General features: G+C 41.3%; 2 protein-coding genes across 9 annotated transcripts in view; one reads left to right on the top strand and one right to left on the bottom strand.

Moving 5' to 3' along the window:
* Positions 1-5,143, top strand: part of TMEM165 (transmembrane protein 165) — a 31,294-nt gene extending 26,151 nt beyond the window's left edge. The window contains exons 5-6 of the mRNA XM_044226116.1: positions 3,390-3,495; positions 4,327-5,143. Coding sequence (XP_044082051.1) covers positions 3,390-3,495; positions 4,327-4,403 — 183 coding nt within the window. The 3' untranslated portion in view covers positions 4,404-5,143. The remainder of the gene's footprint in view (positions 1-3,389; positions 3,496-4,326) is intronic.
* A 3,405-nt stretch (positions 5,144-8,548) lies between these two features.
* The window catches only part of CLOCK (clock circadian regulator), a 146,512-nt gene continuing 129,701 nt past the window's right edge, over positions 8,549-25,359 (bottom strand). For 7 of the 8 annotated variants that reach the window (XM_044226110.1, XM_044226107.1, XM_044226108.1 and 4 more), the window contains 5 exons: positions 22,747-22,899; positions 21,680-21,889; positions 20,786-20,991; positions 16,377-16,620; positions 8,549-13,692 (listed from right to left, as the gene is read on the bottom strand). In XM_044226110.1, coding sequence (XP_044082045.1) covers positions 13,513-13,692; positions 16,377-16,620; positions 20,786-20,991; positions 21,680-21,889; positions 22,747-22,899 — 993 coding nt within the window. In that variant the 3' untranslated portion in view covers positions 8,549-13,512. The remainder of the gene's footprint in view (positions 13,693-16,376; positions 16,621-20,785; positions 20,992-21,679; positions 21,890-22,746; positions 22,900-25,359) is intronic. The other variant, XM_044226114.1, reaches the window with a different exon arrangement.

Raw genomic sequence — 25,359 nt, 5'->3', positions numbered from 1 at the left:
TCCAGCGTGGGGAAGTGAGTTCATTTATGTATGAAGTTCTGGGTAGTTCTGGGAGTATCCACTCCTCGGCGAGCAGAAGATGGAGCTTGAGACGCTCCCGGTGCTTGTCTCTGGCGAGTGCGGTTACACTTGACTTGCTTCTGGATGTAGAGTTTGGCGGATCTTAGTCCCGAATACTAAGGCCTGAGTGCTAAACTGGAAGAGATTTCTGATCACTTTGTCCTCTCCTTTGCTCTAAAGATGCAGAACCTGAGGCAGACACTCAGCCACTTGTCCGAAGATAAGCCAGTTGGTAGCAGGGGCAAGGACTGGAAGCTAAGGCTGCCTTCTTGCGTTTCCTTCTAGATCTTGCTTGTAGTTGTCAGATGCCATTTATTTAAAGGATAGCTTTGGGGTGGGGGTTGTTTTTAAAATTTTCACCTTTCTCCTGGGAGGAATTAGTTTCTCATGAGGCGTCTTAACCGTTCACACCGGTTTCTTAAGATGTCCTGGGAGGGGGTGGCAGAAAGCGGCGCTGCTGCTCCTTCTCTCTCTCTTCTGGTCTTAGCGGATACAGGGTCTTTTTTATACCTATTAAATTACACTTTTTACCCAACGGTAGGATTTAGATAACGAGCTTGATTTGAAGGTGTCCTTAGCTCCTGGGGGACACCTGCCACAAAAGAACAAGTTCCTTAACATCGGCCCCAGTTTCAGACAAGAGCTAAAGGCCAGGACAGGGCTGAAGTCAGGCCCGGCCAGAAGCAAAAAAATGCTGTACTTAAAAAAACAAAAGTAACTCAGTTTTTCACTCAAGTCCTGTATTTTAAAACTTTCTTGCAAAATATCCCCATAGTGGCCGTGCCCTATATTTTTTTGATCTCTAGCCTTTTTTGTTGGCTTTCAGATGGCCAGGATTGGGTCGTGAAAGGAAGTGAGCTTTTGGTGGTGGTGGTGGGCGGTCATGATGGAAGAAATCACTGCATTTTTCTTAACAGTATCGTCTGTGTGGCACGGAGGGCCTTATGAAAGGTCCGGGTCCGCTGTGCCTGTGTTCCCTCGGTCCCGCCGCTACCTGGCAGCCTGGTGCGTGCCGAGCAGGCTTGTGTCTTGTGACCAGGTCACTGCGCCCTGTTTTGTCTGAAGATGGGGCATTTCTCTACTTTATGGGGTGGTTGTGTGGAGGAAGCAGAGAAGGCACGCAGGGGCCCTGCCACAGCGCCGTCAGCCACCTGCCCTGCTGCCAGCACCGAGGGGACACGTGGTGAGCTCTTCAGGAGCAGACGTACGGGTGTTCTGTTTTTGTTCCCTTAACATTCCTAGCTTTTTTTTGGTAATTTTTTATATAAACCATGCTGAAATGCAGTTCAGTTCATTTTAATCTGAACTTTATTTCTGCTTCCAACACTGCGTCCTTTGAGATGTTCATTAGGTACTAAGATTGGAAAAAAAGGGGAGGGGTAAGGGATAAGGTTCCAAAGTACCTGGGTCAAATCAATTTGGCAAATGACAAAGACTGAAAACTTCTGTATCCAAGAAACTTTAATTGAACTTAATCTGTTGATTTTTCAAGCATCACTTCCCTGTAGAATGGCCCCGTCTTAGGATGCCAGCTGAGAGGCGCGAATGTGCAGCATCTGAGCGCCGCAGTCCCACGCTGCTGCCCCCCCCTTCACGGGGGAGCGCGGCTCACCCCCCCGCCCGCCCCCTCAGTGGCAGTGCTGTCCCTGCTGCATGCCACATCCCCGCCCCGCTCCACGTCCCCACTGGGTTGCTGAAATCTTTGCCGTTCTCCCAGCCCAACTCCCAGCCCAATTTCGTGAGCCTTCTGGCATGCGCGAGTTTTGTCATGTAAGGGTTTTGCCGCTTCCCTCAGTTCCGTTCTCCTGCAGGTGCCCCCCTCTCTCCTCCCCCTCCAGTCTCACGGGCTTGGCTCTGAGGGGAAACGGGTGTTGGTCCATTTTCTTGCCCTCTAAACCCACTGGCCCCCAGCGACTGACCGCACCGGCTCTGTGGACGTGTGGGGCCGAGTGTTCCCTGCAGCCACGGGGCGGCTCGTCCCGGGAGGCTCCGTGCCTGGCTGCCGCCGCCGGCTTCCCGGGGCTGCCCTGCCACTGTGGTCCCCTCCCGGCTGCTTGCCTTCGGCTGTATTCGCGCTCAGGGTCATTCTCTTAGTTTACTCACCATTGAACTCAACTGCCTCTGAACCTCTCCGCTCTTCACTCCCGTCGGCACCCGTAAACCCCGTCTTCATTCCTTCCACTAACTTTTTAAGTCATGCTGGTAGTATTGCAATTCATCCAGAGAATTGTGGGTGAGAAATACGGATGTCAGGCCCGATTTTTCTCTTCCTTAACACCTAACACTCCCTTATCACTAAGGTAGATCACTTATGCCTCCTAAAATTCCCCATCTACCTGGTTTTCTCTGCTTCCAGTCTCCCTCCCCAAGTCCAGGCGATAGCATCTCCCTTGACCACCTTACCTTTAATTTTGTTCCCTTCTCGTTCCCTTCAGTTCACTCTCTGCACCGGACTTCTAAAGCATAAACCTGTTCTGTGACTCTCCGGCAAAAAAACCACCAGTGTCTTAAAAAGTCCAAATTCTGGGACGCCTGAGTGGCTCAGTGGGATAAAGCCTCTGCCTTGGCTCAGGTCATGATCCAGGGGTTCTGGGATCAAGTCCTGTGGTGGGCTCTCTGCCTACTTGTGATCTCTGTCAAATAAGTAAAATCTTGTTAAAAAGTCCAAATGCTAAGCTTTTAGATAGGGTCCTTCCCGAGCTGACCTCTACCATGTTATGTTCTATGTTAACAAGGTCTGCAGTCGTCTCTTATCAGTGGCCCTTTGCCTCCTAGTATGTTCTCTCCTCCACAAAACAGAGTCAGATCTTCCTGCTTGTTCTCCAGGGCTTGCTTTTCTGGAGAGCTCTGGCTGGTCTTCCCAGTCTGAGCACCTCCATGTTGTGCTGGAAGCAAGCACTGACGAATGAGTACGATGTTCCTGCGCTGAGTCAAAGCGCCGAGGACCGGGAGGGAAGGCAGGCAGGCTCTGTGCTGGAAGCGCTCGCGGCGGCGCCTCAGGAGAGCGGACCTCGGGCCGCACCCGCGGGGAGCGCTCTGGGCGGAGTCCCAGCAGCTCCCGTCACTGAAGCGCCGTGAATGAGGGGCGGCAGCGGCCCAAAGGCTGGGTTCGTGCTGTTTCAGTCTCAGAAACGTTTCTGCCGCTTGTAGCTCTGTTCCTAGATGTAGCTGGAACATATCCCTTCGAGCAGCGCTTACGCTTTTCGTAAATGACACACTTGGACCCGTGGAGCCATTTTTAGGCGGCTGTTGTCCATTTTCAGTGACGACCGGTTCTCGGGTAACCATTTCAGCTGCTTTCAAACGAGCGTTCCTATACTTGCTTCCAGGACCCGTACGGCGTCGCAGTGGGCGGGACAGTGGGCCACTGCTTATGCACCGGCCTGGCAGTGATCGGAGGAAGAATGATCGCACAAAAAATCTCTGTCAGAACTGGTGAGTCTTCGGCTTTTTATTCTTTTTGAAGTAGGCTCCACACCCAGCACGGAGCGCTCAACTCGGGCCTTGAACTCACCCAGAGATCAAGAATCAGATGCTTAATTGGGAGCCATCCAGGCACTCTTTTTTATTAGATTACAAAGACAGTACCGTTTGTTTTAACTTCTAGAATTACTGAGAGAGAAAGGGGAGTTTAAGTTTTTACTTCTGGAGCACCCTTGGTCGCTGCAGTGATGATCTCCTAGAGGTCTAGTTCATTGCCGCTGCTGTTGGACACGTGGACTGTTTACGTGCATAGATTTAGGAAAGTACGAATTCATCTAAAAGCCTTATCGCATTTATAGTCCCTTTTTATCAATGTATTTAAGCAAAAAAATCATCACGTGGGAAATCAAGCTTCCAGGCCTTCCACGTGTGTTTTGTCAGATTGGGGTTCATAGGTGGAGACGGTTTATGGATTCCACTGAAGAGTTCCTGTGTAGCCGAAAGGGCCTACAAGCGGAATAGAAAAAGTCTCTTTGCTTGTCAGAGGCTGCTGAGCATTTTCTTTAGTGACTGGGTTTTGAGAGGAGTTAGAGTTCTGTTGCTGCTTCTCAGCACTGTCTCAATTTTAATAGAATTGTTGTTTCTGGAAACAGTGCTGGAGAAGCAGTGGATGAGGACTGCCCAGTCAGGCGTAGGTCGTATTCTCTGCTGTGGAAGTGTGGTTTGAGTGTTTCTAGTTTACTTTCAAGGTTAGTTCAAGAGATTGGAAGAATAATGGGCAACATCTGAGCTCCCTCATAGAGGAATTTTGCCTGATTGCACTTTTTTTCTCTTCTCTTACAGTGACAATCATAGGAGGCATCGTATTTTTGGCCTTTGCCTTTTCTGCACTGTTTATAAGTCCCGATTCTGGTTTTTAACAAGCCGTTTGCTCGTTTGTATTTCATTTAAGATAGGTAACTGTTTATGTACATAGTGTACATTATAACTAAAAGTGACGGAAAAGACTGTATTTTGTAGCATTGATTTGTGAGTTTGTACCATTTAATGAAAAAGTATTATGTCCGAAAGAAGTAATCATTGATTCTATTTGCAACATGGATTTTTAAGAAACCTGATATCTAAGTGTGGGTTTTTCTTTTCTCCAGCACAATTATGTTCTTATGGTCACTGTTTTTTTTAAATATTTTTGGGTTTTCTGGTAGGACAATGATACATAGAACCACTGTACAATGGGGTCTATCCTTGATTTTCTTTTAGCACCGACCCCTTTAATGACGAAGATCTGTTTTCTCCTGGATCGCTGAGTGATTTATTTGCCTTAAAAGTTTTCTTGGGAGGAATGAATTTTTAGCTTTTAAAGTAGTTCCTTAAGCCAGAAAGCAGTGTAATCACAAAGTCTTTTAAAATTTGATTTTGCTTTTTAAGAATGAATAATGTATTACTGTTAGGATGAGAATTGTTTGCCAGGTCCATTCTCCCTCCTTTTTTTTTTTCTTTTTTTTTTAATTGGGTAGGACACCCAATATAAAAACAGTCAATATTTGACAATGTGGAATTACTAAATTAAAAGAGAATACTATGAGTGTATTCATATTTTTTCTATATTGAATAAACAATGTAACATAGATACAGTGTAAATAAAAGTGGTATGACCAGAGCTTGTTTTCCCTTGTGCATTTTATAAGTGAGTTTGTAACAGTAACTTATCAAAGTAGTAGTAATATTTATAGACCAGTTTCTAAAGTTGATGTTAAAAAACAGGAGCCAGGCATCTTCGAAAGCCTGTCTTTAACTACCTCAGATCACTCTGGGACATAGTAGCTACTAACAAGGTTAAAAAAAAGTTGGATGGTAGAACAGTGCGTCAGACCAGTTTGATTCTAGAGCCCATAACCACCAGGCTTTTTATCACACTGACTGCAGTAATCACAGTCACGTCAGTCTGACTATTAATGATTCTATCCAAACAGCATCACCACTTCTCCCGGCCTCCTCGGTTCTGTTCGCATGCGCAGTAGCCCTGCTATTTAATAGCCTTGTAAAAGTAGCAACAGCACATATTGATGAAAAAGTCATTTTTGGAAACTCTTTTAAGGAGTTCTCTAGCCAGCATAACAAGGGCCATTATAGGGTCGTAAACACAAGGCCCACGTGTAAAAATACTTCAGAGAAATTTCAGGCAAGACCCCAGAATACACCACTGATTCCCCTAGTACAGCCTTAGATGACTGGAAACAGGGCCAACGAGTAATTACATTTTATCTTCTGCAAGAAGAGAATGGATGAGTCCTTGTTAGGCAGCAGCTGGTCCCATCACAGCCCGGCCCAGCAGTGCAGACAGCCTGGCCGGAGAACGAGCCGGGAGCGGTCCTTGAATGACAGCGTAGCTTTCTGAGGCACCACAACCTTCTAACAGGACAGAACTACTCACAGAATTTGGTAGCTCAGTCTTGAAGGTACAAGGTAAAAATCACGAATACTGTTAAGACTCCATTGCTGAATATAATAAAAGAAAATGTCACTGATTTTAAAATATTTAATAGTCTTCCTTTAAAATCCAAAATAATGTGATTCGTGTAAGTTACGTGCCACATAAAGCAAGTGTTATTTTTTGAGAAATGCAGGTGATACTGAAAAACAGCACTGAGGTATTTTTTATTTTTAAAATTGAATAAGGAAACAAAGTCTGGATCTAATTATTTTTACATTTACAAAAAAAAAAAAAAACCAACCAATGCTACTGCTTGGCTCTTTTGCTAGGATTTTCGGTTCTGAAAACATTACAAAAGTCTGTGGGAAAGAGCATTTTAATAGGACATGTAGTTTTAAAAAACTATGCACATCATAAGCTGGAGAAATGATCAGATACCAAGAGGCCTGAGTGGAGGTAGGTTAATAAGACATTTTACCTCTTCTCAAAGGACAGCTCTGAAAAACAAGGGTAAGCAACTGTAACACCAAATTGAAATGGCAGTCAAGAGTAAGTTGGTAACAGAATGATCCACATTTTATGTAATATTGTACTAACAAACTCAGCTCATGCAAATCATCAGAGAACCTAATGTAGCACCATGGAAACCATTCATTATCCCTTCCTGCTTCTGTGCAATGTAGGATTTGGGCAGAAGACAGTACCTAGAAAATGGCAGTCTCGTTTTTTTTAATCAGTTTGGATTTCAGTTAAATGTTTGCTTTAGGAAAAGTAGGTGTTCTTAAAGCCAATTAGCCATTTATAGCTCTACCCTTTTGGAGGTTTAAGAACAATGGGCTACATCTAATTTTTATTTAAAACCAAGAACCAAGCAGTAAGGACAGCAATGTCAATAGTAGCACACCGAGAAACCACACAGAACATGAGAAAGAATTTGTTGTATGTTTTTACAGCTACTAACTGATGTTAACAATTAAAAATTTACAAAGATAAAACTTTTTTTGCACTAACTGGTTTCAGTACAGCACTGAGTGTGACTCATCTTTGGGCTTCAATCTCTACGTAGAGTGAATGTGCAAGTGCCACATGAGGCCCTTCCCTAGCTTCAGCCATAGTAAAATAAGATTTCAAAATCTTTCTAGAATGGTCTAAGAATTATAGCTGTTCTGGCTGTCATGAATTTAAAAAAAAAAAAAGGACATTCCCTGGCCACTGTTTTTGCTCGATTGTCTCGTTCTCCGTGCTTCAGTCACAGGGCGATCCAGCCTTCCCTGCGCCGGCCTCTCCGGCACTGGCGGCTCCACTGCCCGCAGTGAGTCGCGCCCGCACAGACCAACTCAGCACACACACACAACATCCGAATGTCATTTTTAAAGCGATGTCACAGTTCGTTTCCTCAGAAATTTAAAAGCATACATTTGAAAACATCACATTTTCAATGTAGCCCTCGGAGTTCAACATTTTTTACGTGATTAGCTCCAACTTGTGGTTGACATGCTTTCGTTACCATTCTTGAAGGGGTCCCGGGAACTAGACAGTATGCCCTGTCCCTGGCCTGTGGGGCTCACTCGGGGAGCCCTAACGTGGAAAATTCTGTTCCAACGTATACTGGGTAAGAAGCATCCTCCGAGTTTCTAGGCTTCAAAGGCTCAAACACTACTCTCACTGGATAGTGCTGTGTATGAAGGATTTGTTTTGTTTTTAAAGGTCCAAGCAACAGTCACTATATAAAAACAGCAAACGTTTTTTGTAGAAGAGTACAGTGCACATACATTGTTCTACCTATATTTAAGAACTTTAAATGGATTTTAATATGGATAGGATAGTGACGGCCATTAGAAGATGCTGATCGTCTTACTAACATTTCCCCAAATGGGCAAAACACAGTGTGTGCCATTGGTTCTGTCATACTGGCCTTTGGCTGCGTTGGGGAAGTAATCATATAAAAAGTACCGATAGAATAGAAAAGGCAGCAAGTGAAACTAGAAAAAGGCTGGAGCTGTACAGAGCAGATTCGGAAGGAGTTACCTTTATTTTTTCTTAACTGAGTTGAGAACAGGAGGAAGTGCAAGGGCATCTGGCTTTGGGCCCCGCACTGCCGTCCTGAAGTGACACAGATTGGGATTGGCCCGGGACAGTCCTCGTGAGGGCCAGAGACTGCGCCCCAGGTAAGAAGAGTCAGTTCTTTACATAAAAGATCATGAAGCAAAACAAAATAAACCACAAATTAAATACATGACACTGTGAAATCACTTTGATGAGAAAACAACACAAAAGATATTTTAAAATATAAATAAATACATTTAGCCATTTTCATTCAAGAAACCCAGAGAACTGCTTTCAAAGCAATTGCGTCTTTAAAATCACTTTCTAAATTCTTCCATAAATACTCACTATTTTGATTGTCACTTAATGCAGCACCTCAGTGTTTGCTGGTGGTGGTGATGGATTCCACTTAAACAGTCTCTTCATAGACTATCCTAATTCCACTAAAGACCGTTTCTCTAGGAACAGGCAGCTTACAAAATATGGTTAAATACTCAAAGCAGAACCTGCAGAGTATTATTTTATTTACGAAAAACAAGGAATGTAGTGTTAAATTACGACAAGGGGAAAAATATGCAAAAACAGTCACATGGAAAGAAAGTTTTAATTTTTAAACGTCCACGTTTGCTTAATTTCTTGTGAGCTGTTCAATACTGTTTTGAATATCCTGAATTAATAACTATACCAACAAAATGCATCCCCAGTGTTTCCACAGGAGACATTTAAAATAAGACCAAATTATACTTTTCTTCAACCAAAGTAGTCTTTTTCTCAGTCCTTTTTGTGCAAAAATATTACAAGAGCAATTCAAATGGAAACACTGAAATGACATGCCAACATTTCAGAGCACATTTAAAACACCCAGAATAGTTCTTGAAATTATTGTATTCTAAAATATTACTACCAGTCACTTTTAGGTTAGTTCTGTACATCTATTCACACTGATGCAATTTTCCTAGACCTCTGAAAATAAACAGGCTCATTGGTCTCTTTTGGTGTCCACACGATAGGCAAGATAGGTTTACAATAGTGTCGAAATGGAACTAGGCATTTTACAATCTCCTGACTCCACCACATTCAAAACCAAAGTCAAAATTCATTTGGCTACCTTGAAATCACTCCCATAAACCTGCTACGGTTCACTGGATCTAAACATTTCTCAGAAATGTGTTATTTTTAAATTTCACCTAAGTGATGATTCGGGGATCCTTTAGAAATGGTAATGCCTAAGGTAATCAACTTTATCAAAATGAGTAGTTGCAATAAAGTGCTTGTTACATTTCAAAATGATGCTTTCAGACTGCGGTATGTTGTTGGGAGAGTGTGTGCTCGTCCTACAGAACGGATCCCCGGGCATGAGAGGTGGGTCCTCTCACCTGTCTCGGAAGCAGCAGCACTATCTCGTGGTAGGCTGACAGCAGGCACGTTACTCATGCAGATGAGGCTCTACTAGTGCTATGGCAAAGGGGGAGAAACTTAGAAAAGGGGGAGGCATGTGGAGGGTTCCTACTATACTCCTAGTTATATACAAATATATTAAATATGCTATAAAAATAGTCGACTCTTTTCCTTTGCATTTATTTCAGAAGCTCCTTTCAGAGGAATGCTCACCCAACCCAAACAAACTTCAGAGGGTCTCGCTCTCCAATCACTAGTAAAATGCCAAGTGCCTTTGTGCCGTTTCTTTTCCACCATTCGAAAATCCCAGTCCGCCTACTCCTGGCTAGACTCACTCGGCAATAGTAATTTCCAGTGTTTACACCTTCCAACATCGACTCCCAGAGGCTGAAGAGAAGGGTCACAGATATCGGAAAGGTCACAGACTCGAATGAGTTTTTACACAAATGTTCACTGACAAACTTTTGCAATCATCAAAGAACTAGAGCAAAAGAAAAAGGAAGAAATGGTCAATCCTAGAGTAAACTGCTATTTGCCTTCCACGTTACAAAAATGAAAAGGTTTACCTCACTGTAGTGGAAACATCAGAAAACAAGTTGAGTAATATCCAGTTTAAAATCATTTTAAAGGATTGTGTGGGGCCAGAGAAAGTGCTACTTGAAGGGGCCCCTTTCCAAGGCTTCTCGCACTGAGGCTCCCCTCCCCGGAGCACCTGCCCTGCAGGGCGCCGCGCCGCCTCCGCGCGAGCGAACCGCAAGCGGACCGCTTTAAGGCAATGACCACAAACTAGTGCTTCGGCAGGAACCAAATCACATTTTCACTGTTCTGCACGGAGTATTCTGTAAGCAACTTCTCAACGTCCCTGGCATCCTCTGATTTCTAGTACATTCCTAAACCAAATTTAAGTGACAAAGCAGAGCATGGGATGCAAATGACCCCCTCAGCTTAGGACAGAGTTTGGAGGCGAAGGGTCGTATTCGCTCACGTGCCTTCCCCATCCCTCCTGTTAGCTTGTTCTCTGATACGTTCTACCGAAAATGGGAGTAACTTTGGAGTGTCCGGGTTCTGGTCTGACCCCACTCTCAGCAGCAGCCTGACTGATCCTCGCTGTCCTCCCGCGAGGTGTCCCCAGCAGGGTGGCCGCACAGCAGCTAACATTTCCCCAGGGCTTCAACAGTTTCGGACCAAAAAGTGCCACCCAGAACAAGATGTTTTTTAAGAAAAATCTAATCTCTGTGAAAGTAAAGCAGAGGGAGGGTAATGACCCTGAAGTAGCTGAAACGTGTCTCTAGTTGGTATTTTTTCATTATGCAGATTTGGGATTTTAAGGAACAACTTTGGCTCCAGAAATGAACAAGAGGCAACTGCGGAATCTTCACCAGAACGTCAGGTCTCAGTGACTGGGGGGTGGGGGGAGGGACAGCTCTGCAATCCAAGTTCAAGGAGAGCAGGAGGACAACACAGAAGGAGCCGAGGCAGCTGGTGCTCCCTCGCTCTAGGACAACGGTTCGTGCTGCCAGAAAAGGGACAGCAGCTAGCCGCTCCTTTCATTTCAGCAATCCACTCCACGGGCAAAAATGAGCTGTGAAGAACAACAGGAATTATAAAATGACGTCTTGTCTAATTCTCCTTCCCAAATATGGAAAATACTTGAAGGAACTGGTGGAGGAGAATGTGAACAGTCTACAGCTGTACCTTGTGGCTTGTCTTACGCTCTGCCTTTGTCGACCTAAGTACACCGTGCCCCCAGCTGGCCGGCGTTCCTTCTAAGTATGGTGTTGAGAGGCTGAATCTCAACAGAACAGTTCTTCGTACCTTCTGTCCCCCATACCGCTAGGTACTGCCACTGAACAAATGAGGCACAACTCAAATACATATGGGATGCCATAAGGTTGAGAAAGGCAGTTTGAAAGGGGAGAAAATGAATACTGTTGCCGTGTTGTACCACATCAGTTTCGTCTCTGTGTACCTGTGCTCCAGTTACACACACACTCCGCCAACTGTTCGTGACATTCACGAGGAAGTCAGAAATCTCTTCATCCAGATCATTTAGCTAGAAGAGGAGCTTCTTGATATGTTAATTATTGATTGGTATCTAGTGACACTTCTTTTGTAGAAGGGTAGGTACCAACTTTCTTTGGTTATTTTCTTTTTCAATATAACTTTTTAGTTTAAGTGTGCCCAAGTACAGTTGTCTACAGAAAGACAAAGTATATCCCTTCGGGATGAGAGCAAAGTGGAGGACAGAAAAGTCCTAAGAACTGAGCTTAAGAGCAATTCTGTAGTAGGTTGTTTTCATTGCTCAAAACCTTCTGCTTAACAGCCTCAGTTCTGTTATACATTTTCTTTTAAGATCAATTTTGATATATTACCAGCTTGCCATTCTCCCTTTCCTCAGTAATAATTTTTGATACTCTAATAAGATACTTCCATTAATTATCCTTTGCTCTATAGTTGTAAATTTAATTATTAGTACCATAAAAATCTATAAAATGCTTTATGTAATTTCTGTTGGAATTTATTACCTTTAGAATCTAATATTGCCAAATGAAATCTTAGTTCATGTTTAGAAAGCATGTGAGTTTACAATATTCTATTGTTACAGTGAAGGCAAAGCCAATTCCTACCCCTTCTTTTTTCTTTGTAGGAATATCAACATCACATTGAGAAAATACTTACAGGTAATTCTTAACTGTTTAGCTTGAAAGGAAGATGTTGATTTAGGGAAATAATTGTGTGATCACATCAATGACTCTGGTAGTGTTTTGGATGTCACCCCCCCCCACCCCAAGTTACTTGTACCTCCAGTCCAAGAGACTCAAAGCAGTCTTCCTGGGAACTGAGGAGAATCTTAATGGCACTGACACCCACATGCTGTTAAAAATGTACTAAGGTTTCGAAACTGCTACTGAAACCAGACAATGAGATCAAGATGGTGAGTTATCACCTGAATCAAAATCAAGGCACTATGGGTTTGTTTTTTTTTCTCTCAAATAACCCTGAATCATTTCTGACTAAAAGAAGCATTGAAATTGTGAAGGATATAATAAAAAGATTCCAACAAATCCTAAAAGTTAAAATTCCCACCAGTGAGAATGTTAAAAAGTGCCTAAAATCTTTTGTGTGCAAATTTTACGCCTATAACTGGAACATTCTTGAAATGACTTTCAGGCTTATTGAAAGCCGTTTACACAACTATTTCCAACTATGAACTATATCAAAATATGTGACCAAAACTTCCAACCATCTAAAATAAAGCAGTGCAAATCCTATTTTCAAACCTACATGAAAAATAATGAAATGAGGGATATTTCTGGAAATCCTGTTGCTTCAATAATTTAACCTGGAAAAAAATATCCATTCCCAGCAGCACATCATACCTCACGGAACAAACTGTGACATCACAGCCAAAGTATGAACAAAAAGCCTTGTGCCCCGGAAAGTGAGCAGAACACTACTGTGTTGTAAACAAAAGGGGAAACAGAGAAAGTACTGGTTTGTACATGGTGTCAATCTAAGGAAATAGACCTACGAGGAGATGCTTTCATGCAGCTTACAAAATGTTTTGCTTTCTTCTCCTTTTATCCAGACATATACATAATTTTTTACAGCATCTATACATAGAGAATTTGAACCACACAACATTCTGAAATTAATGACTATCCAATCATTATCTGAAAAGGGGAGAGGGAATGGGGAAGGGGGCCTACTGCATCTACTGGACTGTCTTCATGGCATCCTTGTAAGCAAGCCCTGCCGTGACAGTGGTGTGTCCTCTGTAACACAGAAACAGGCACAGAACCACTAAAAGTTACTAACATTGTTAGTGCCTTTCTGATTGACTGGAGGTCATGTTTCATAGCTGAGCTTCTTAACATTTGGCAATACACTCTTTCCATCGAGAAAATCGCTGGGCGAGGAAAACACTGTCAGAACTGGCCATGGCCCCGTGATCCTCTCCTGCTGGCTGGTATTGCACGGACTTCTGGAGCTCTAGGCAGCGTTTTCCCTGCTAACCAATCCCAGAAACTACGACACTCAACACTGCATCTTGTGCAACTGCTGGAACTTTTCCTTGCAGCCTCAGATCGTCTGAGCAACTGCTCTGGACAAGCCCTTCCTCCCCCGAGGTCAGAGAGGAGGCGCGTGCGCTACTGCGGCTGAACCTTGGAAGGGTCGCTCGGCCCGTCAGTCCTGTGCCGGTGCAGTGGCTGCTGCGGTGGCGCCTGGTGCTGCAGGTGCCGCGACGGAGGGAAACCGCTCTGCTGTAGCGGGACCGCGGCGGAGAGGATGAGCTGAGCAGAAGGACTCCCGGGGAGCAACCTTGAAGTCTAAAAGACAAGTGCATTATGCAGCACTGCTTTACCCGGTTAATCTGTCCGCATCGAGATTTACTCAAGTTTTCTACTCTGGACAGGGACAGAATCCTTCAATTCCACATAATCTACATCATTTTTTATATTTTCATTTAAAAATAATATTTTGGAAAATGCTTATGACATTTCCTTTCTTTTTGACAATATAGAATTTTTTAAAATTTATTTTTTAAGGGAAATGAGCTAGATATTTTTTGGTATAGAAAGCATTCTATAGAGACAACCACACATACTTTTTCCCTCTGTACACCTTAAAGACCGCAATTTTAAGCAGACAGTAACATGAGTAAAATGCGAGCACAGCTGAGAATGCATGAAACACAGATACTCCGCAGTCAGACAGGGCCTTCCGCGGAGGGTCAGAGCAGCCCTTCAGGAGCCAGGAGGGTGGGCCGCGGGGCTCAGACTGGCGAAGCCATTCCCAAGACTGAGACTTGTAAAAAACTACTTACTTCTCTGGGCCTCGGTTTCTTCATTTACAAAATAAAGATAAAGTGCCTCCACAGTGGGTCTTTATGAAGATTAAATATTAACATTATTATTTAGAAGTACCACAAAAATGAGGGCAAAGTGAGAGACTTAAGTCCTATATATGTAGCAGTGTGGTTTAAAAAACAAAACAACAACAAAAAAACACAAGGGCACAGGATGTGATGCCAGAAACCCTGGATCTGAGCTGTGCTCTGCCATTTATCAGCTGGGTAACCTTGGGCAAGTCTCAACTCCATGAGCCAGTTTCTTTCACCTGATTCCGATTTCTGGTGATACAAAGAAAATTAGCCCAATTTTTACAATGACTCTTCTTCCTCACTACTGGCAACACAAACTGATGTAGGGCTCCTAATCCAAACACGGGACTGTGATGGGAGACCTTCGCAAATGCATAGAAAGGGCACGAGCGCGTATACACACACACACACGGGCAGATCTTAGAACCTTAAGCTTTGCCAAAGACCTGGACAAACTTCTTTCTCTTATTTAGGAAAAGCTTTTGTAACAAAAAACTCAGGATATTTGTGAGCTTTACAGAATTACAACAGAGGAATATTTTGGAACGAGATGTTATATAATCAGAGAAGCCAAATTTATATTCACTCTCTACACAGAAGTGTATTTCTAAACGATACTGTTGATCTTATTTCTTTAGGGGTCTCATGTCTCTGGAATTCTTTCAGAAGCAAGGGAGAAGAGAATGCTTGTTCTTGTGCTTGTTCAAGGGCCCTTGTTCCCTGATTTAGGAGACTGAGATCTTAAGGCAGGTTCTCTCCTTTTTTAAGGTTTTGCTCAATTGTCATTGAGTATGACTTTCTATAGAAAACAGTTTATAACTTATTGTAAATTCTAGTTATTAATTCATTTATAACAACAGCTAACCTAGTCACTAAGAGCTGCAGTACAGGCTTCGGGTCTAAGGGGCTGTCATCAGGACTCTCAGAGGTATTGAGGCAACTAACCTGTTTTAGTTTTCTGTTCTCTCCAAGAACTCCATTTGCACCATTAACACTAAGGGTGGTAGAGTAAGGATGTATTTATGCCTGAGTATACAGCCTAATACCGAATTCTGTAATCATACCAGCATATACACATAACCATACATCTGCAGGACTCTAAAACTGATGATCTGGTATGTGGCTGGCCTCGATGGACCGGTCTCCAGAAGAATCTAGGCTAGCCTGGATTCAAAACTGCTCCCCGTAGGCCAGAACAAAGAAGCTGGATTTCCAGGAGTCAAACCTGCTACTGTGTGCTCCAAGGAGGGTGCTGAGGTCCAGAAACGTATCCTGCTGAATTCCCAGCTGAGGATCCCAACCTAGGTTAACTTTCTTCTCTACCCTTTAGATAAACAGATCCAGTCTACTGAGATACAGGAGATACGTGATGAAATACGTGTCTGCATATTTGGCTAATCTTGAGTGTTTACTCCATTGACCAAGACAGTGCTCATAAATTACAGCTAGTTCTGTGCCTGTATGTTCAGTGACCTGCGCACACTGTTTACCCACAAGGTATGAACTGTGAGCACCTCCATATTATAGACGAAGACACTGAGTTAGTAAGTGACCTGCCAAAGGGCACACAGCATGTGGAAGAGCAGGGACTCCGTCTCCGGGCAGCCTGACTTCAGAGCGTGTATGTGTGTGTGTGTGTGTGTGTGTGTGTGTACCGCCACAGTATTTCTCCTCTGACATTAACTTACAACCAAAACATCATTTCTAAGATTTAACCCAACATAATCATTTAAGGTAATGCCTCTAATTTTTCCAAAAATCCCTTTTGATGCCCCTGGCCTGTAGGAGCGTATGTTTGATGGGCCACTAAAAGGAAGACAGGGTTTGAATTCCAGAAACTCCAGCCAGACGGAGCTCTATATAAAGTACCTTGATGTGGACAGCAAGTAGCTCCTCATTCTATCCAGGAGTTCAGATAAGCGGGTATGCCCATGGCAGAGCTAAATGTCTTCCAAAGACCAAACAAGGGAAGAAAGAACAGCTAACGAGGACAAGCTTTCTGCCCTTCCAGAAATTTAACTTATACAATAAGCTTTTGTGGATTTTTCAGATGATTTACAAAGTTGTTCTTTGGGTGCCTAATTTCACTCTGTAAAAGGAAACGGGAGAGCTCCCCCGCGGGGGAATTACCTGTAAGAACTGCTGCGGCTGCGTCAGCTGAGCCTGAGCCGGTTGCTGAACCGGAGCGAGCTGCTGCTCCTGGGAGCTCGGCGGCTGCGGGACTGACAGTGTCTGCGGCGGCTGCTGTTGTGGAGCAAAGGTAGGGTAGGCCGTCACCACCTGACCCATGAGCATTGTGCTAGGTACCATGACCGCCCCACAAGCTACGGGAGCAGTTACTAATTTGGTCACAAGCTGCTGACCTTGAGAAAATCTGTGAAGAGGAAAGAAAGAGAAGAAGGGGAGTCAGAAGTGCAAGGGATATATTATAAAAGGCGGTGGGCTGAATACTCCTCTAAGATAATACCCAATGATACTGCCCGTTTAGTATTTAAAAGCTGTACGTTCCAATTTCGTTTCCTGTTTCATGTTTTTAAAGATGCCTTTAGGAATACCAGTAAAACAAAAATGTATGTAGCAAAATGAAATGATCACAAACAAAAATATAAATTTTTTGGACAACTATATGCGAAAGAATGACGTTGGATCTTTACCATTCAGCACATAAAAAATTTAAGTCAGACTGGATTAAAGCACTAAACATAAGAGCTACAACTACGAAACTAAGTCTCATGACACTGGATTGGGCAGTGATTTCTTGGATAGGACGCTAAAAACACAGGCAGAAAGATAAACCAGACATCAAAATTAAAAACTTTTGTATATCAAAGGACACTATCAGCACAGGGAAAGACAATTTCTCTTTCTCCTAGTCTGTGAGAGGAAATTATCTGCAAATCCTATATCTGATATAGATTATATAAAACAATCCTGTAACTCAACAATAACCAATCTGATTAAAAAATGGGCAAAGGTCTGGAATAGATGGTTTTCTAAAGAAGATCTACAAATGGTCAATAAGCAAATGGAAAGATGCACAGGGAAATGTGAATCACACCCGTCAGGATGGCCATTATAAAACAAATTAGTGCTGGTGAAGATGTGGAGAAATTACAACATGCACTGCTGGTAGGAATAATAAAATAGTGCAGCTACTAAGGAAAACAGTAGGACTGTTCTCAAAAAATTAAATACAGAATCACCACGATCCAGCAATCCCAATTCTGGGTATATACCTAAAAAGAACTGAAAGCAGGATCTCAGATACTTGTGCACTCATGTTCACAGCATGATTCACAATGGCCAAAAGATGGATGCAACCCAAGTGTCCATCAATGAGTGAGTAACAAAACACGGTGTATTCACACAATGAAATATTATTTAGCCTTAAAAAGGAATAAAATCGGAGCACCTGGGTGGCTCAGTAGGTTAAGCATTCGACTCTAGATTTCGGCTCAGGTCATGATCTCAGCGTCCTGAGATCAAGACCCACACTGGGCTCTGAATGTGCAGCCTGCTTAAGATCCTCTCTCATCTGTCCCTCCCCACTTGCACTCTCTAAATGAATGAATGAACAAATGAATGAATAAATAAATATCTAAAAATAAAAGGAATAACATTCTGACACATGCTACAACATGGACAAACCTTGAGAACATTATGCTAAGTGAAATAAGCCAGTCACAAAAGACACACATATTGTATGATTCCATCAGTAATCTAGAGTGTCTAGAGTAGTCAGAGTCATCGATTTATGTGCTTAGAAAGCAGGATGGTGGCTTCCAGGACCTAGAGGGTCCTGGAATGGGGAATGGGGAATTATTGTTCAATGGGGCAGAGTTTCAGTTTGGGACTAAGAAAAAAGTTCTGGAGGGGGGAAAAAAAAAGTAAGGAAAAAGTTACAGAGATTGATGGTAGTGATGGTCCCAACAGTATAAATGAACTCAATGCCAAAGAAATGTACATGTTAAAATAGCCGATGTGGTAAATTTCATGTATATTTTACCACAATGAAAAAAAAAAGTTTTAAACCTGTTAAAAAATATCTTCCTTTTATAAAATTCTAGGTACTTGGGGAATCAGCTATATGTGGCATGTGTTCACTTTGCTAATCATGAATAAACTTAAAGCTATCATAAGGAATTTTTCAAGACCTTTCTATTAAGTTTACAGAAGATACTTATACTGCAAGTTGTACCTTATGAACATAATTCAAAATTAAATGACCTTCTAACACTGAATAAAAATATCCTCAATTTGTAAATTCATCAATGTAGCATACACCCACTGTGTTAGAATTCACTAATATTTGCTCCCTCCCCACCTTCCTTCTTCTATTTTAATAAAACAACAACAAAAAATGATACCTGTTCAGGGAACAATAGTATTTCTATTTGCCTTTTCTGTGAGATGAAGTTAGTTTCTAACATTGGCCATTACAGAGCTATGACTCCACTGTGACTGGAGCACGACATCACTGCAGTTATACACCGTGTCAAGTACATAATGGTATTAAAGTTAGTAGAAATTAACTTTATTATTTATGTGGTCTGTAAGACAAAATAAATCCATTTTTGAATCCATACCAAATCCTGAAAATAAAATACTCTTATTTTATATACTTCAGGGCTGAATGTATTACTTAATGCAAAAAATATGTAGAAAATAATTTAAAAACTGACATACAGAGAATGATGCCCAAAGAGAAAGTAACATTTTCAAAGTGGCCTGGGCATAGAAGTACTAAATGCTCATTTATCTCTAATCTTAAAAGAAATTCCCCTATCTGATCACTGATAGAATGTGATGAGAATACTTCATCCATCTCTGGCACCAAGACACATTCTTCAATCTACTTAATGCTTAATGCTCACTTCTATGATTTCATATTCCTTTTGTTCAGAATACCCTTGTAAGAGTCCCTGCCACATGAAAAAGTCTAGCTCTTTAAGACTCAGGCCAAGTACCTCCTCTGTGAAGCTTGGCCTTGACCACACTCCTCTCTTCACCTGTTTGCCTCAACCCATAAAACTAACTTCCTTTTTCTAAAGACCTAGGAAGAAGTATTTATCATGACAAATAATACTGATTTGTTTAACCCTCTATGGCTTGTAAGTCTGATCATTCTCTTGGGACAAGGAATGTGCCATATTCACTTAAGTAGAATGCCAATGGTTGCTGAAACATGTATTTTCACCTCAAAAAAAAAAAAAGTCCACAAATAGTTGCTAAATTGTATCCTCCAAAATGCACATCAGCATTCTAGATTAACGATGTCTTCCTCAGGCTTTAAAAGTAATCCTCTACATTTCTATGGAAGGTATTCATAATACCTCCTTTTAGAATGTTGAAGCGAGAAGTTGGACTTCACTTGAGGAACTGAGTTCCAAAGAGAAGCAATAAGCTCTCTGTGCTCTCACTGCCTGGAGTGAGAGCACTTTACTTTCCACTATTACTGGAAAGTAATAGGATTTTAATCAAATCTATTAGGTAGTTTAATACAGCAAAATTGTATTATAAAAGCAGCACCCTACTTGTATTACAGTAAAATAAAAACTAAGAAGTATTTAAAATAGAAGTTTTAAGACCATAGAGATCCCACAGTAGTTAAGAGAAAGCTTCCCAATAATTTGAAATAACGACATTTCTTCAAAATATTTGTTTCTATGTCAACTATTTGGACTGCCACTCAAATAAGTCATAAATGCCTGTTTTTCTAGGATGGCCTACAAAAGTTTAGTGTACTATAAACTTAAGTACTTGAGTTTTGAAATCAGATACCCAGGGTTAAATTTAGAAACTACTCATTACCCCTTTAACTACCTACAAGCCCCTAACCAAATTACTACCAACTCATTCTTTTCTTATCTGGGAAATAAAAGACATCTTAAAAAAAAAATTCAATGAGATAGTCTATTTTGAGCACCTAGCACAGTACTCAACAAACTCAAGAAAGGGAAGCTACTTTTATTCCATAACCCATACAAATCATGGGAGTATAAACCTTAGCCATTGTTACTGCATGAAAACTCATCAACATTTGTATTAAAACGTTTACAGTTTCAGAATCATACAAAGCCTGGCATAAAACTCCTGTAACGGTGTGCTATGGATACTGGACTCTGTAACATTCAGTAGAACATTTTTGGACAGGAAACAAAATTTATTGTTACTGTTTTATTATAACATCCTTAAACAATGGACATATTCTGCATTTTTCTTGCTTTAATTGAGAGAGAGAAGAGAGGGATAGCAAGAGAGAGAGAGCCTGAGAAGGGAGGAGAGGAGGAAGCAGACTCCCCACTGAGCAGGGAGCACGACGCGGGACTTGATCCCAGGACACTGAGATGGCCCATGACACGAACCGAAGGCAGACACTTAAACAACAGAACCATCCAGAACCCCTCTGCATGTTTCGTTCTAATTCAAGAATGCTGGTGGGAGTTGGCTACAAACTAAAATCAAATTTTTAAAAATCATATCATTTTTTTAATTCATCAACTTGTACAACTTTGGAATGACTGAATTATGGCAACTACCTGATCTGTCTGTCCTGAGTGAATGTAGTTACTGCAGCACTCGGCGTACTGCTCTGTGGCATGCTAGACGGGATCTGGACCATGCTGCCGGCTGCCGGCTGGGAGATCACCACAGTGTTGTACAGCGGGGCTGCGAGAGGGCTCTGTGTCTGACTGGGAAGAGAGGTTTGTTGGCTGTGCCCACTCAACACATTCTGTTGACTCTGCTAGAAAACAGAAGATATTACAGATGAATTAAATTAAAATTTTTTTTTTGAAATATGCATCTACTATTCATTACTCTAACAATAGTTGACATGACCAAAAAAGGAGAAGCAGGACATATTACTCTGGGAGAACTCTAACTACAAAGGAAAAAAACCTGTAGTAATTGAGAATGAATTAGTCTTTAGTATCTTGTTGGAATATAAACTATGAACTTTAGAACTTCTGTTAAATGCCCAGAGTGAGTGATGGATGTTAGACATATTGATAGATTTCATCTGAAGTCTTGGGATTTACAGTCACTAATGAATACCAATTACCTGCATCAAATTTCCCAGATTACTGATTAAACTATCACTACTGTAACAGCTTATTCTTCATAGTAATGTGTTTCCTGGTCACCCTCTTTTGTAAGTCAAACCTTTATAACATACAGAAGTAGCCCATATGTTCATTTTTAACAAACTGCAAAATTTTTAAATGTCAAGATACTGAAAGCATTTATAACATTGACATTTTAACAATTTTGCACAAAATATTTTAATGACCACCCTCAAAACTAAACTTCTAATTATTACTATTAAAAGCTAAAATATGGAATTATTTCCAATAGACCTTCCTTTTCATTTCTGCAATAGTGTACATTTCAGTCACTCAACACTCCAGAGCTCACTGCACTTGGTCCGTTACCTGACTTGATGTACTCTGTAAAGTCTGCTGCGGTATCATATGCTGAGTTGTGCCAATGTGTCCAGTATTCATTCCACTTTGAATCTGGTTAGTTTGAATGACCTGGCCCTGCATATTTATAGGTGTGAGTTGCTGGATGTTAGATGAATTTCCAGAAGAAAGTTGAACAGAACCAAAACTCAAACCAGGGGTTGACTGTTGTAAAAACATCTTTAAAAATAAAGATTACATTAAAATGAGCTTTGTAAACTAAAAACAAAGAAGAATGAGAGCAATTTAAAAAAGAGAATGCAAAAACAAGCTACAAATTAAGTTTAAAAAGCAAATAACAGGATGGTTAAGTCTTTTTCAGTGATCAATTAGCAATAAATAATTACTGGAAAAAACCCATCTTATCCATTCTTCCAGTCATCCCATAACCTTATCATGTTTCCAACTGTCAGAAAAAGGGTGATAAATTTCAAAACCTCTACTTGTTTGAATATTTTACATGTTGGTCACTGTTTGTTCTACCAGCTAGCATTACCCCAACTCAGTGCTACTCAAAAATCTATGGACAGGCAGTTTTTCATCAATCATTGTTTATAATGTCTGGCATCAGACAGAAGTAGCTTTTTTTCACTTAGTTTCCCTTCTCCAAAATCCTAGTTTCTTCTGAAAGATACAACTTTAGTGGCCCTGTCTACTGATCAAATAACACTAACTAGAATTATATCTATCAGAAGTTTACTAAAATAATGATTGATGATTGATTTATAAACTCTACCTACATGTACCTAGAAATCTACACAAAACACAATATTATGGGTTTAAATTTACTAAAAATTAGATTGCTAAAAAGAGGACTTTAATTTGGAGAAACAACGATGTTGATGGAAATACTCTTAGGAATGAATCAGAGTGTAAATGCCATCATACTGAGTAGGTAACCAATGAGTATTTATTGAACTAAACTGATGAAATGTTATCTCTTGCTTCTCATTTTTAATTAAGAAAAGTCAATTTTCCTAAGAAACCAAAATGTGAATAGCATTTGTTTTGTTTGTATTCAAATATAATAACTTTACCTGCAGCCCTTGACCATGGACCATTTGAAGCTGTTCTTGAATTTTTCTTAGTTCTTCTTGTTGTCGATGAATATTTGCCTCTATCATCCGTGTCCGTTGCTCTAATTGGTCTTTTAGATGCTGCATGGCTCCTAATTGAGCTGAAAACTGAAACTGAAGTACCAGTTTGAGAAAAGTGTAACATATTTTAGAATCATTTACTCTTCATAATTGTGTGATGTGAAAAATTAGTATATATCACAAGCTAAGAATGTTACACTAGTTTTCAATGTATTATCTCTTAGCTCCTAATTCACCCGCCTTTGCTAGGTTTTCTGCTACTGGAGCTGGACCCTATAAACATTTCTCCTTTGTCAGCAGACACAAACTGAGTCATGTCCGTGGATGGTGCTGGAGGGATACTGCAAAAGGAGTAGCCCGTGACTTTCCAGCAAGTCTTACTGGCATCCTTATGGGAGGCTCCCCTGCAATTCCTGCTGGTAACCCAGCTGGTGGCTTCCTGCACTCCAGCCCTGGTCTGTGGTACCTCAGTGAACCTCTCTCTCATCCAGTGGCTATAGCCACACCAGCCCCATTGGAAACTGAGTTTCAACTTGGCCTGGAGGAAGAAAAGTTGAGGAGGCCTGGGGGAGTTTTCCAAGTTGCTCCTTCTTTGCATACTATACTCCCCCCTCTCACAGTTAGTGGCTGTTCTCTACATCCATTATCCCTGTATTACTTAGGATTCCCTGTTACCCTGTTAATAAATTTTTTTATTATTATCCCTATTTCAAATTTCTGGTATGGCTTCTGATTTCTGACCAGATCCTGCCTGATTACAAGTACACACTGGCATTGGAAGACCAGCGCTCAGTTGGTCAAGCCTGCAATTCTTTTTTTTTTTTTTTTTCAAAGATTTTATTTATTTATTTGACAGACAGAGATCACAAGTAGATGGAGAGGCAGGCAGAGAGAGAGGAGGAAGCAAGCTCCCTGCTGAGCAGAGAGCCCGACTTGGGACTCGATCCCAGGACCCTGGGATCATGACCTGAGCCGAAGGCAGCGGCTTAACCCACTGAGCCACCCATTCTTGATTTTGGTTCAGGTCATGGTCTCCAGGTCCTGAGATTGAACCCTGTGTCAGGCTCACACTCAACACAAAGTCTGCATGAGACTTTCTCTTTCTCCCTCTCCTCTTTCAGGACCCGAAGACTTTTTCTCTTTCTCCCTCTGTGTCTCCCTTGCCTGTGAACATGCGTCCTTGCTCTCTTCTAAGATAAATAACAACAACAAAAAACAAAAAGACCAGAGCTCATACTGGGGCTCTATCATTTCCTGGAACAAGTTACTTAATTTCTATCATGTAACAAATGAAAAAGTAGCCTGCTCCTAGAGTTATTCACATCAAATTCGGTCATCCCTAGAATGGCCTCTTTGTACACATCATTAGAAGGTTATAAAAATCTAACAGATAACTAACCATATTTTTATTCATATTTTCAGCTGAAACTATTCACAGTTGTATGTTCACAAGTATGAAATGTAGACTTTTATAGACTAAGCAATTATGAATGAATAAATGCATACATGAATGCAAACAGCTATTCTACTTCCAGGATTTTCAATCTTATTTCATGGTTTTACTTGAGTCATAAACAGCTTCTATTTACTACTGCTTGAAATTTAGTCACACTTAGTGATTCATCACTTAAGTGTATCCTGCTCATTTAATTATTTCCATGAATATTTAGCACAGGATATTGCAGGAAGAATTCCAATTTATTGGAAATTGTCTTAATCTTAAAATAGTCTCCTACAGGGGCACCTGGGTGGCTCAGTCAATTAAGCATCTGCCTATGGCTCAGGTCAAGATCCCGAGGTCCTGGAATCGAGCCCACACTGGGCTCCCCGCTCAGCAGGAAATCCGCTCCTCCCTGCAACTTGTGCGCTCTCTCAAATAAATAAAATCTAAAAAAAAAAAAAAGTCTCCTACAGTGAACTGCATCTAAAAGTGAGCAAAGCCCTCCAAAAAGCCTTTTTCTCTATCTTCAAAAGTTTGTGTTGAAGATACTGAATATTACCTTTCAAAAAGTATAGAACTCTGTCTTTTGAATTGACAATCATCAGACCGTATCTTATATTAGATCACAATAAGTAGGAGAAAACATTACGAGTTTTGTGCCTTAGCTCCCTCATGCCTTTAAGAAATATTTAAAATGTTGTATTTTATCCTAACAAAAGTTATTTATACTTTTGGGTAAACATTGTCAACATTGTCAACACTGAAAGGATTTCTATTAAATGCAAATAATAGATACAAACATAGAAGGCAGAATAACGGGAAATAATATCACAGAACTAAGAGACAAAGTATTTGGCTTTATCGTTCAATGAAATATGAGATCTGTCTATAGTGTCTCCCAGTGGGGGTGTCATAGCACATAAACCGGGATAATTCCTTGTTGCACAAAACTGTCCTGCATCCTGAAAGACAACTAGCATCCCTGGCCCTTGTCTATTAAGGGCCAGTGACACTCCACAATTAGATCACTGATCAGATCACCAACAATCAGAAATATCCCCCAGACATTATAAATGCCAACAGGTGAGAGTCACTGCATTAAGAAGTATATA

The sequence above is a fragment of the Neovison vison genome, chromosome 11, assembly GCF_020171115.1.
Source record: "Neovison vison isolate M4711 chromosome 11, ASM_NN_V1, whole genome shotgun sequence".
Taxonomy (NCBI): Eukaryota; Metazoa; Chordata; class Mammalia; order Carnivora; family Mustelidae; genus Neogale; species Neogale vison.
This window is presented reverse-complemented; position numbering and strand designations above follow the sequence as displayed.